Genomic DNA, 14,557 nt, shown 5'->3' on the forward strand with positions numbered 1-14,557 from the left:
ATAGAATATTGCAGGAAAAGTTTATCAATTCTGCTTATGAATTTTATGTGTGTGCAAAAGACTGTTGCCCTTATTTCTCCATCTTGGTTGTGCACACGAATGAGGTTGAAAATGCTTGCACAGAGTTTGGAGATTTGTGGGCAGTAAAGCAACCAAAAAGAACACCAGTGCATGAACTACATTACTTAAAAGCCATTTCTTCATGACTTTTGAAGTGGCAGTTCTTAGCCATTTGTGAGTGTGGTCAAATCATCTAATCCAGAGGTAGTTGTACTATATTGACCTGTGCAGATTTTGCAGAAAGATCAGGTGAAATCTTAAGGCAATTCCAACTTGAATATTGACTCTGTATTGAGTTGAAGTTGAAAAGTATTGAGTTGAAGTTGAAAAGTATTATTCTGTTGATCGTCAACTGTTATTACATTGGCCATTTTTTAAAACCAGGCAAAATGAAAGAAGGCTACAGATTCATGAAGTTTTTGCATCAGTATACAACTTTTGGGCAAGTCCTGTTCCACTGGCCCAGAATAGCAAATTGTGATGAGATGCATCAGAGCGTGATATTCTTTGGACCTTTGTCATTAGTTGATGTGGATAACTTCTCTGTGAATGAAATGTACAATATAAAAACAGTATTTTTCCAAATTAATTTATGTGGCCTGGACTTCAGTTTGTTTTGCTCTGGGCTTTGATGTTCATTTTTTGAAATTTATTTGTTCCACATGGAACAGTAATGCTAATAAATAACTGAAAAAGATTTAAGTTGTCATTGACTATTGCAACTGTTCCATGTTTTTCTTATATTTCTTATGTTATGAAGTACTTGTATTCTGCCAGCACCTTTTCAGAAGTTCAAAGCAAATCACGGAGTAAGGAAAATATAAGTTCAAAATGTAAGAAAATGCTAGGTACTTTTTAAACAAATAAGTTATTAAATGTTTGTGCAATACAAAGTAAGAAGTAAAGTTCTTATTTCACTAGGTAGAGTTCCAAAATTACACCATATGATAACACATAGAATGTGTTAGTATACTCTTACAATGAATATCTCAATCCAAAAAATAGTATAACAAACAAGAATTGGAGGTACAAGACGATCTAAAAGCGCCTGGAAATTAAAATAAACTAATTTTCTGATAAGGATCCATCAAACATCTTGAATACAATACAAATCAACTTAAACAAAATACGAGCATGTATAGGAAGCCAATAGAGATTAATCAAAAAAGGAGTAACAATCTTATTTTTTAAGATGAAAGAGAATTTTTGTTGCTGTATTCTATTGAATTTGAAGTCTATGAAGAAGCTTAGATGATATGATTGAATACAGATTAATTACAATAATCTAATGAATAGAGTATAAAGGCTTGCAGCAAGAGAGCAAAATGTTCTTCTGAAAAAAATGGATGCATATGACACAGTTGTCTAAAGTTTCAGAAACACAGATTTGATGATATTATTAACAGGCTGCTAACATGCAGCTCCAAGGAAAGAGTGATATTAAGAGTAGCACCCAGGACCTTAGGGGTTCTGTCAATCTGTAAAGATAAAACCATCAGGTAAAAGTAAGTCAGATGGAATTGAGTGAGATTGATGACTAAACCATAAAATCTTAGTTTTATTTCTATTAAGCTGTAATCTATGATCTTTACATCTGTCTTCCAATATAGATACGCAAGAGACGGCAAGAGATATTTTGGCACAAAAAGAAACATGTCCTCATATGAAATAATTTACTTTTGATGCTTGTTTCTTTCTCTTTGCAGCTAGTCATATAATATAAACATTAAACATAATTGGTGACAATGGAGTGCCTAAGGCACACCACACTGAGGCCAACTATTAGAAAAAATATTATTCATTTTAACCTGTGGTTTGAACAAATTTGATAGTCTCTATATGTTATGAAAGGCTTCATTGGCTAGAGTTTTATAGCAGTTTAGTTAATAAGATATTGGTAGGTATGGCACCAAGTAATGCACAAAGTATGATTTTCGCAATAGTCTAAAAATATCTGCCCCTTCTTTCAAAGGATTCTGTCTTACGAAATATTTTACAGCCTTATTCTCTTATGTCATCTCCAATTTGCAATTCCTTACCTACTTTGGTGAAAAGCCAATCAATTTATTTATTTTATTTTTGTATAATGTTGAAGACAAATTTATTTAGAGTATATCCTATATAATAATTCTCACCTCCAACGTTCTATTCTTGCTGCCTCAGACCGTGGCTCCTTCGGAGTTGGTCTGCTAGGCTCCATAGATCAGGCTCACGTCACTGGCCCATAATGATGAGATCACGGGGTGAAAAAAAAAAGACCCTCACAGCTGATCCAACCCCCCCCCCCCCCCCCCAACTGGCACACGCATATTTGACAGCCAAAAAACCCGAAAAGGCTCGAGATTGCCTGACGCGCTCACCAGCCACCCTCCCGAACCTGCCGCGCTCACCAACCGCCTCCCCCCCCCCCCCACACTGCCATTGGCAAATCTGGCATCAAACAACACACCAAAAAAAAACAAACAGCCTCGCGCCCATCAGCTGTCATGCTCCTAACCGGGAGAAAAAAAAACAACTCTAGAGAGATGGGGGAGGAGGGGTCCCTGTCCCAGAAACCGGAACATAAATGTCTTGCGATTGCGAGCAGGTTGCGAGGGAGGGAGAGAATCTGGGTGAGCGAGTTATGTAAATTGCTGTGTTACTGTTAGGAAGAGAAATAGTTTTCTGATTTCATTGTACAAATTCAAAACGAGATGAGACAGGGTAGTTTTAGCCCTCATCCCAGGCCCCTAAATAGACAAATTCCTGTTTTTCACATGGAGAACCTTAAGGTTTGGGTTTATTAATTATGAAAAAACCCCAAAACAAAAATTTGTTTTATTTAGTCTGTGACATCTTCGTCGTAGTGGCGAGAAGAGCAAGGGGAGGAAAAGAAATATGTGTTTCAGCCAAACAGGTTTTTTTTTTTTTAGTTTTCTTCATCGGATTCCTGGCACTCGGAGGGAGGGAGGGAACGACCCTGGCACTCGAAGGGAAGGGGGGGGGGTCGACCCTGGAACTGGGGGGGAGGCCCCTGGCACACACTCTCATTCTCACACACACACACTCTCTCTCACAGACACACTCGCACTCAGTCTCACTCTTTCGCTGTCTGTCACACGCACACACTCGCACATTCACTCTATCTCTCTCACAGAGTCACTCTCACACACACTTTCTCAAACATACACACTCTGAGGAAAACCTTGCTAGTGCCTGTTTCATTTCTTACAGAAACGGGCCTTTTTTTACTAGTGTACTTTATAATTACATAATGCACAGTTACTGTGCTGTAATTTTTCTTGATATTGTAAGCTCTCAGCCTGGTTGACTGGTTTTAGTTTATATTGAGGCATATTTTCAAAGCACTTAGCCTTCCAAAGTTCCATAGGTTTCTATGGAACTTTGGAAGGCTAAGTGCTTTGAAAATGTGCCTCATTGTAATCCACTCTGAACCTAATTTAAGGTGTTGAGGGGAACCTTATAAGTATGATTCTGTAGAAATTCCTGAACAAAACCAGAAATGCCACAAAAGTTAATTTTGAAAGTAAAATAGCATGATCAATGGTATCAAAGGCTGCTTTCGGATCAACCTGCAGCCTACAACTTGCCCTCTTGAGCCCTTCCCTGCAAAGATTGTATAATGAACGAGCACAGGCCTCATTGAAGGGGCCACTAAAATTGATAACTCCTCTCATGGAAGGGCAGCTGCCAAAAGCACTAAAATGAGTTGTGGTGTGTCCCATACTGAAAAAGAGCTCACTGGACCAGGACAAGCTTGAAAACTACCGATGTGTCTAACATTCCTATCCTGAAAAAACTTATAGAACGGACAGTCTGCAGTCAACAACTGACTAATTGAAAGTAATTGTATCGACCCATGTCAATCTGGCTTCAGACCTGGGTACAGAACAGAGACGGTTCTAGGTATCAGTGGCACAGTGTTTACTTGGTTCAAATTCTATCTGTCAGACAACAATCAGTTCTGTTCAGCAACAGCACATCATTACCTTGGGCACTGAGCTGCTTCAGTCAATGGACACAAAATTCTACATCTATGATGATTATGTGTAACTACTCATACCTGTTGAACCAGATCTACCCGCAACTTTGAGTAAGCTGACTGCCTGCCTAACCGCAACTCAGGAATGGGCAAACAGCAACAACCTTTGCCTGAACCCAAATAAAACAGTTTCTTTGGGTACCAAACACAAGTGAACAGATATCCAACTTCGGAATACCTTTTGGGAAGTATGAACTCCCCCTAAAATCATAGGGCAGGAATCTCGGGATACTGCCAGACTCATCACTCACTCTGAGCCCACAAATTGAAACAATCTTCAAAAATTGTCTCTCTCACCTACGGAAGCTATGAAATCTTTTTCCATATATTGAAAAGATGAGTCTGACTACAGTGGTCCATTCCATGATAACATCATGACTAGACTACTGTAATGCCTTGCACACTGGCCAAACCAAAAAGAGTTTGTATCAGCTCCAACTAATTCAGAATGCTGCAGCACAACTGATAGAAGGCTGCAAGTGGTGTGACCATGTCACACCCTTCCTGCAAAAGCTATACTGGCTACCAGTACCTTACAGGGTTCAATTTAAAACTTGATTTTCAAGGTCCTCAGACAAAATGGGCCAGAGTACTTAAAGAATAAGTTATCCCTTTAAACACCTTTGAGACCTCTAAGGTCCTCTCAAGGACCATCACTATCTGTACCCTCATCAAAAGAAATTGTATGATGTGATGATACCTGCCAGTGAACCTTCTCAGAAGTAGCCCCCACGCTCTGGAATTTACTCTCAGAGGGGCTACGTATAAATCAAGGCCACTTCTACTTCTGGAAACAGGTGAAAGCCCGGGCTCTTCTCCCCTGCCTTTTATAGGGTGACTGACTATACATTCATTCTGCTCATAAAAATTAGTGGGTCATGTCGCTTTCAAAAGAAATATCAGAGGATTTGCAAAATAGTGGATGTGATGGTTTATATGTCAATATCAGTAAAATACTGAATGGAAATGTTGAGTCCAAAAAATGTAAGTGAGGGGGGAAAATCAATATCCAACACTAGGGTAAAAAGGTTTTAATAATCAGTCTCTTCTATTTCTTAAAAGATAAATTTATTGTTCAGACTTTACATATCTATGTTTTGCCACAAATTGCCTGCTTCAGGTTACTACTGTATATTCTATGAATTCAGCCAAGTAGTACAAGCCAGCCACTACAGCCACGGCGTAGCTCCACACGTACTGCAGGTAAATGTTCTCTATTGGAATGGGAATGTTGTTCATGGGAGAATAGTTAGAAAGAAACCACTGCTCTGTGTAAAACAAAAAATAATAAAATTAAAAAAGTGTGTTCCAGAGAGGTTCAGCACAGAGTATATGGAAGAATCATAAGACTTCTGGAATAATGTTCTCTGGATAGCTGAATCAAAAATGGAACTTTTCAGTCACAATAATGAATGTTTTGATGAAAACCAAACACTGCCTTCCAAAGTAAGATCCTTATGCCATCTGCCAATCATAGTGTTAGAATACTTTGCCATGTCAGGACTTGGATGCCATTAGTCCCTTAACTGGAACTGAGCTTAAAGTTGGTCATTCAGCAAGATGTCATTAAATCTTCAAGTAAAAGTATTATAGACTGGATGCAGAAGAGATATTAGGGTTTTGATTGGATACATATTCCCAGCCTAAACTCTGTTGAAATGTTGTGGCAAGACTCAAAGTGAGGTGTTTGTGTAAGGAAGCCTGAAATGTCAGAGCTGAAACAGTTGTGTATGGAAGAATGAGGCAGAATTCCTTTTGGGTGATGTAAGGATACTCGTAATAGTTAACTAGAAATGTTTAGTTGAAGTTATTGCTCCTTAAGTAGTAGTCACCTGTTGCTGAATGGCAGGGTTATAGATTTTTTTCCCCCTCAAAGGTCTTTGTGACACTTTTTATTATCTTAGCATTTAAATTGGGATGTAATCATGTTTTGACTGTAATTTTTTTTTTAATACAGATAATCCTAGGAGGTTTATGAAATTTTTGTCAGCAGTTTATATGTGCCATTCAAAAAGTTTTTGAGATTCATATTCCCTGATCAAATCACTTAATATTTCCATATGTATGTATTTTTAGTTTATACTAAGCACCCTCTCCTCCTCCAATAAAAGCTACAAATACATACACCGGTAAGGTTGTAAGATACATGTTTTAATGTTTTCACAGATATTAATTTATTCTATTATACTAGCCGTTAAGCCCATTAAAATGGGCGAGATTTGTGTTTTGCAAAATGTAATAATTCTCACCTCCATCCATCCATGTCCAGCAAACTTCCTCTCTCCCCTGCCTGCCCTCCCCTCCCCCGAGCCATGTCCAGCAACCCTGCCCTCCCCCCCATGTTCAGCAATCCTCCTGTATCCCCTGGCCTCCCCCCGTCCACCAACCCTCCTGTCTCCCCTGGCCTCACCCCGCCCACCGACCCTGCTCTCTCCCCTGCCCTCCCCCCCCATGTCCAGCAACCATCCTGTATCCCCTGGCCTCCCCCCGTCCACCAACCATCCTCTCTCCCCTTCCCTCCCCCCATATCTAGCAACCCTCCTTTTTCCTTGGTCTCCCCTCCCCCGTCCACCAAGCCTGCTCTCTCCCATGCCCTCCCCCCATGTCCAGCAGCCCTCCTGTCTCCCCTGGCCTCACCCCGCCCACCGACCCTGCTCTGTCCCCTGCCCTCCCCCCATATCCAGCAACCCTCCTCTTTCCCTTGGCCTTCCCCCCTGCTCTCTCCCCTGCCCTCCCCCCATGTCCAGCAACCCTCCTCTCTGCCCTGCTCTCTCCCCATGTCCAGCAACCCTCCTCTCTCCCCTCTACCCTCCCCCCATGTCCAGCTACCCTCCTTCTGCTCCCTCCCCCCTCCATGCCGGGCTCCCTGCACTGACATGAGTGTGCCTCTCACCTCCGTGTGAAAGAGCTGCAGGCTTCCACACGGAGGTGAGAGGCGCTGTCATGTCAGTGCAGGGGGCTTGATACGGAGGGGGGCAGGAGCGGAGGCGACGACGTCGGGATGGCGGAGTGGAGGTTGGTGCGCCGGCGATGTTGCTTCGTTTCGATTCCAGGGCAGCGGCAGCGTTCGTTTCCCTCTCTGTTCCGCCCTCTGATGTCATCACGTCTTAACGCTAGGGCGGGACAGAGAGGGAAGTCTCTACTGAGCATTTGCGGGCGAGTCGGTCACTTGTCATTTATATGTTTGATACTTCAGTATTTGACAAATGTTGCTGCAAAATGTATCCCAGCAATGCCAGAAGAAACAGGGAACTGTGGTTGTAACTCAGTTTATTCATTTTTATCCATATGCTCTTCCAAAATGGTGGCTTTGTCGAATGGTTCATTGTAATAAGAGAGCCTCTGGTTAGGATGGTTAACCCTCCAGATTGGTAGACTGACCTCCAGAACCATTCTGTATTAGAAGGATTTATTGTTCTGTGCATTACTATTGTATAAGCTGCAATGATTATTTATAGTTGTGACACAGAAGAGTGAATAAATAAAAATAAATGGATCAATATTCAGCCTACGTCAGTCAGCATTTTTAAATACTGTCGCCAGCTAAATTAGCCTGGATATCTGGACCTAATCACAGCACCCTTGCTGCCAGAGCTTATTCAGTTCTTGGCTGATATTCAGCTGGGACCCACATAAGAATTTCTTGTGCAGATTTGTGATTACCCCATCCCCCGAAATTGAACAAATTCCCCACGACCCGATCCTCTCTCTCAAAGATATGAGGAGGTAGGCTTGGATCCCCACCCCTACCAGCCCCCCTTAGACCTATTATAAATGGGCAGGAGTGATGCCCACATTCCTGCCCATGTCTGAGTGTGCAACAAAATGGCTGCCACAACCTCTAGCAGCATCCTTACAGTATTTCAAGTACTGTGGTACCTGAAGTACTGGGGGGCAGCTAGATCCAATACCTGGAGGGTAACCAGGCACTAGCTGGTATTCAGACCCAATACCTGGTCACCTTCACTGCATAAAATCAGGACAGCCTTTTTTCTGTCCAAACTTTATGTAGATTTCTAGCCGGTTAGAGGGCTGAATATTGCTGCTAATTGGCTAGGTGGCTGCTCCGCTTCCAACCTGCCTTACCTTTAACTTTGCTGTTTAGGGGTTGGCTGTCTAAATCGTTTTGAATATTGACCCCAAAATAAATAATGGGGTAGACTTAGGGGCAGCACTAGGAAAGGGTTTTTTTTTTTTTTGAAAGGGGTAGGTGGATGCCTGATACTCACTCCTGGTGAGGATGGCAGAAACGAGAATTATTATTATTTATTGCATTTGTACCCCACATTATCCCACCTATTTGCAGGCTCAATGTGGCTTACAGAGTGTTGCTATGACATAGTCATGACAGGATCTTGTATACAGTCGGTATTAAGCAGAAGATGTATGAGGAATTAGAGAAGGAGGTGTTAGGGTGGTGTAGGAGGAGAATGGTGACAGAATTAAAAAAAAAATGAATGGTATATACACAGAAGATCTGCATCTCATTCACTTCCAGAGGATGGAAAACCATACACTGAGTGCCTCGGTTAAGTACCAAGTCATTTCAATGTTGTTCTTGTTAATAGAGCTTGGTGGGTCAATTGCATAGAGTAGCAGTGAAAACACTAACCACCTTAGTGGGCAAACTGGATGGGATTTTTGATATTTACCTGCAGTCATCTGCTGTGTTACTGTGTTATTTCATATAGATTAGCAACTTATTTATTACTTATTTAAGCATTTATCTCATGGCTTTTTTTCCAAGGTGATTTATATTCATGTACAGTAAGTATTTTCTGAGTTTGAGGCAATGCCCAAGATGACAAGGAACAACAGTGGGATTTGATCTAGGTGCCCCTGGTTCTCAGCCTGCTGCTCTAAACATTAGTGTACTCCTCCACTAAAGTATTGCTAGGCATATTGTTTTCCTGGAAAATTTAGGAAAATAATATATACACATTACATTGTTTTGCAGAATGTTAGGGATTTTTTTTTAATGTTCTTTAATGGTCATGTAGATAGGGGTTTTTTTTTGTTTTGTTTTTTTGCTGAAGCTTTTTTTCAAATAACATTATTTTTTTTTTTAATGATATCATATAAGATGACTACTTGTTTCATGTGGAGGGGCATTTTTGATATGACATCCAAATCCAGTTTTGGACATTTTACAAAAAAAAAAACTTCCAAAAAGTCAAACATGGTCATTTTTGAACCAGAGAAACATCTATTCTTTTTGGTTTGAAAATCACCCTATTTTAGACATTCTTGTGCTCAGTGCATCTTTCTTTAAAGGCACAAAACCAAACCATTGGGCTGTCTGGGGGCCAGCAGTCTTACTAGATTGGCCATAAAGACATCCCATTAGAGCAGTGGGCAGCCTAGGGAGCGCTGCAGTGAACTTAACATAATAGGTCCTAGGTGTACATCACATCATAACACCCCCTTATATTGTGTAGTGGGCCCTCCAGGAATAGCAAAAAATGTACTGTACCCAACTGTACACCAGTACAATAGACCTTATGTCTGCAGGTATCACGTATATGTGGATTCAGTAGGTATTGTGTGGTTTTTGAGGCGCTCACATTTTGCACCATAAGTGTACCATTTAAAGTGGGATATAGGCCTGGGTCCCCTTCTCTACAGTCCACTGCACCAACCACTAGGCTACTTTAGGGACTTGATTGCTGCTCTAAGAAGAATGGCCATTGTATCTGCAGCTGTTGTAGAGCCTAGTATGTACTATCACTTTCACTTCTTAGGAAGATGAAATGGGGTCAGTGATCACTGGGAGATTAAGGGGAGTCATGAAGGATTCATGTTTGAGAGACCTGGAAGTTGAATGAAATGAAGGTGCTCCGTTTGAGCGAGTGATTTAAAGAGAAAAAGTAAAAATTATCAACAAAAGGAAGATAAAGCAGCAAGTAATCGTCTTAAAGATAAGTTCACGTTTTTTATGAGCACTGATTATGTATTTTGTTAAGCACTTTGGTATTGTGGTAGTAGCACGTACACATACACAAAGAGGAAGCCCTATGATAGAGGTGCTATTCCACCAGGCAACAAACAAATGATATTGCCTAAAAAGTGGTGGTTTATTCTGAGGGCTTACCTCTCATTACAATTTGTGATTATAGGTGGCATATTTAAATACATAATTTTGTATGCCCTTATGTGTTTGGAAGAGTGCGGTGCTATTTACCCGTACTAGTAGCACATAGTTTTTGGTTTTGTATTTTTGATGATTATCCTTATCAAAGACTTTGGGAAGGTTTAGTATATAATTTATCCCTCCAGTGGTCATCTGATCAATTTGGGCGCCTTATTGACACATAAGGCTCTGATTATTAAGCTGTGTTGTAGGCACACAAACTTTTTATCTCGTTCTAAAAATTAGCGTGCGCTAACGCTAGAGTAGAGAGTTGCACGGGGACAGAAATCTTACCCATCCCCACCCGTCCCCGCTGGAATCTTACCCGTCCCCGCAAGAATTTAACCCATCCCAACCCGTCCCCGCAACAATTTAACCCATCCCCGTAAGAATTTAATGGTACATAAAAGAAAATTCCAGTCAGCTCCCTCAGTTTCTCTCTGGATTTGAGCCACAGCACTGTAGGCAAGGAAGGAACGGAAGTTGGAACACTCTGGTGCGCACATGTAAGACTTGTCTCCGATTCACTTGCACTGTGTGCTGAGAGGTTGCCACATGCACGCGCCAGTAGGTCAGGTGACATCTGATTCTCATGCCTGTGTCAGAGCTGAGGTCTGTGCACCAGCCTGGTAGCAAAGAGGATTAATAGTAACATAGTAAGTGACAGCAAATAGACCTGAACGGTCCATCCACTCTGCCAATAGTCACACTCATGATCAATTCATCATTAAATCAACAAGTGTGATATTATATACTTGATTATGGTCTTTCTTTCGTGTTTCTGGAACAAAGGCCACAGAAGTCTATCTGGCCTTACCCTTCCGTTCCAACTACTGGAGTTGCTGTTGAAGCCCACTCCAGTCTGTTCGTCTTCTCATTTGTGGGACACAGACCGTAAAAGTCTGTCCAGCACTGTCCTCATGTTCCAGCCACTGAAGTTGCTGTCTAAGCCATTTCCAGCCCATCCTAAACCAGATTGCCATGTATGAGACACAGACCATACAAGTCTGCCAGGTATCAGCCCTAGTTCATCACAGCCAGAGTCGCCATCTAAGCGTCACTTGACACATGCACACACATGCAGCCATTTAAGGTTAGGTTTTATATAACTTCCATTTTCTAATTAGAGATCCTCTGTGTTCATCCCACGCCTTTTTGAATTCCATCATCATTTGTGACTCTACCACCTCCTTAATGGAAGACTTTCCACATTTGTGCTGTTAAAGCAAGGAAGAAGAAGAGGAGGAGAAGACAGCACTCAAAGAAATTGGTATTCGGTAGATGAGAGGCTGGTGCAGGTGCAGCTTACACTTCTACGAGAAGACCGCAGAACTGCTTCCATCCCCGCGGGAACCCCGCAGGAACTGCCTCCGTCCCCGTGGGAATCCCGCGGGTTCTGCGGGATTCCCGCAAACCCCGTTCCCATGCAGCTCTCTACGCTAGAGACACCCATGGAAATATAATGGGTGTCTCTACCATTAGCGTGCACTAAAAGGTTAGCACGTCTACTATGCAGCTCAGTAACCAGGGCCCTTAGTCATTACTGAAACAGGTCTAGCTAAAATGTTCTATTTTGTTGCCCTGGACGTTTTTACAATGTTCCATTAGTGCAGAAAAACATCCAAATTGTAAGCCTACCCTAGTAGTGCCCAAAACACACCTCCAGTATGCCCCCTTGAGTTTCAGAAATAGCGATGTGGACAATTTGTTTCTATATTTTAGTTTATACTTAACTATGTTGAAAATTAAGTCATAGTTGACTGATTCAAAAATACTAGGCTGGTTTATATCTTCTTTAGAAGACAGGTACCTGTCTTCCATTTTTATAAGAACTATGTACCGGGCTGTTAAATTTCACATCTGTTGTCTTTCTAAGTGATTTCCAACGGCATTGCTGCAAAAGGAAATTGTATCTAAATCTAGACATTGTTTGGTGACTGAGTGGTATGCCAGAATTTTTTTTTTCAAAGATTCATTTATACTGTCATGGAAGCATTTCAGCTTTGATCCTTGGACCTGGAATTCACAGTTTCAATAAAGGAAATTTAAATTCAGGTGACTGCACGGTAAACATTATATGGATGAATTCTGTCAGTGTTCGGAAACTACTTTCATCTCAACAGGAATAGAAATTGCAAAAAAGGAAAACAGATTTTGGACTGCATAGAATAAATCATTTGCACAATTTCAGGTGGTGCATTGTACAGCAACCAACATTGCATAAAATGTGATTTGCCCTATTATGGTCTGGAGTTTGAAAAACACAAGCATTTGTTATGAGCTTATAGCCCACATTCAATCAGCAGTCTCTGAGTAGCAATACACAATAGTTAAAGTATGAGCGGATGGCAGTATAAAAATAATATGGCATGAAGGATATGGAAACATTCCATTTTGATTTGTATTATATTAATGGCATGAAAAACTGCTCTCAAAAGCTTTTTAAGCCACAAGGAAATGGTATATTTTTTTTTAAATAAGGTATAAATGATAAAGCATGTCTTACCTCTGTGGAAGTTTCATGGATAGTTTTCTTCTTTAACTTATATTGACGATTCATATACAGTAAAAGTAATATTTCAGTAAATATGTACTAATAAAGATTTTTTTCCATTTAAGCATGCAACCAAATTTATTTTGTTAGCATAAATCTCTTAAATGTCTATAAAAAAACTGAGGACTTCAAAATGTGTTTATCTTGATAAGAAAAGAACCCTAGGGTGATTCTGAAGAAACTAAATTTACATTGACTGCCAAGACACTTTTGAGTTAATAAACCAGACATCATTCACTATAAATCAAATGAGATTCCTCCTATTACTGAAAATATGGTAGGTAAAATAACAGTGACATTTGAAAACGATCCTATGTCCCCTATTCCCATAGAGCAAAATTTTTTTTTCTGTTTATAGTTTTTACTGTTTAGAGAGGATTCTGATCCTGACATAACAGTAATGAGTTGTCTGCTGTTCTGTGCACGAAAGAGGTACTTGCTAGGTTCTGTTAACATAATCAGGCTCTCAGATTGCTGTCATCAATGTGATTTGGCTGCCACCTCCACACAATGGGATTGTGTCTGCCAGACACTAAGACTCTGTGGCCCACTGGCAAGTTGTCAGAAATCAAATGAAATAGTTTTTGCAGATACCAGGGCACATTTTCTGTGTACTTCGGATATGTTTAAAAAAATGTAGTTAATTTAAAAATCAGATTTAAAAACCAGAACATTTCACTGCTATTTTCTGCAATTGGTAACATTTGGATTTTATTATATAAATTATACTTTCCCAACTTGCTGCATTCAAAACTTTTGCATAATAGATGTTTGTTTCATTAACCAACTTGTCAACAAGTGTATATGTTCTATGTTACATGGATCACATACTTTTCTTGCCATTTTTACTTAAGAAAACCAGCAGAAGTTAATGCGATATGGGTTGCAGTCACTTTACTTTGAGGCATATTTTCAAAGCACTTACTTACAAAGTTACATAGTAACCTATGGAACTGTGTAAGTCTAAGTGCTTTGAAAATGATCCCCTTTGTAAATCTGCTAGCTCTTTACACACACACACACACACACACACATATATATATATATTTTGAAACATTTGTACTGCTAATGTGGGTCTGAAGGACTGGAAAAAAAATCTTCACTAAGAATTAATTATTCTATGGGTTGGTCTGAATGCCGTACATTTTTTCCCATTTGCTTTCATGTATTTAGCACTTCAACAGACGCTAATGATGAATTACATTAGCATGTGCCTGCTGTCTGCAGGCTTCCATAAGGATGTATCTTTTGTTACAGACATTCAGCAGATCTGCTAACTTGATGAGGTCTCATTAGCTTGTTTCCGCTGCTGCTTTCTAACCCTGTTATTTTATGTACTTATCTTTCAGATTCATGAAAAACTGCATTACTATGAAAGTCATAGTCCTGTGCCCATATATCAAGGTGCATCAGCCTTGGCAAATGATGTAAGTCACTGAGATCTCTTGACACCAAATCTCTTGGGGTGGGGTTGGGGGGGCTTTCTGTGTAAAAATTGCATCACATTGTAAAAGTTTTAGTATAGTCCTGTCAGCTGAAAACATATTTGGGAAATGCTTCCAAAGTTGTCATTGTCACTTTTATAACTGACAGTATCTGATTTTTGCTATTTTTCTGTTGTGAAAACTGTGCATCCAGACAGCCTCTTGTTTTGATATAGTAGCTACATCATAGAAACCAAAAATGGGAATGCTAGAAAGATTTGAGATGCTGTCAACCAAAAATTATTTTGAAAAGCTTGCAGACAAGGAATTTTCTAAAACGGAGTTGT

At 40.3% G+C, this 14,557-nt stretch overlaps 1 protein-coding gene across 1 annotated transcript in view; it reads left to right on the top strand.

The window, feature by feature from the left end:
• MPP7 (membrane palmitoylated protein 7) overlaps nt 1-14,557 on the top strand; it is a 517,419-nt gene that overhangs the window by 203,289 nt on the left and 299,573 nt on the right. Inside the window, exon 4 of the mRNA XM_030199273.1 lies at nt 14,136-14,213. Coding sequence (XP_030055133.1) covers nt 14,136-14,213 — 78 coding nt within the window. The remainder of the gene's footprint in view (nt 1-14,135; nt 14,214-14,557) is intronic.

This window comes from Microcaecilia unicolor, chromosome 1, assembly GCF_901765095.1.
Source record: "Microcaecilia unicolor chromosome 1, aMicUni1.1, whole genome shotgun sequence".
Classification (NCBI taxonomy): Eukaryota; Metazoa; Chordata; class Amphibia; order Gymnophiona; family Siphonopidae; genus Microcaecilia; species Microcaecilia unicolor.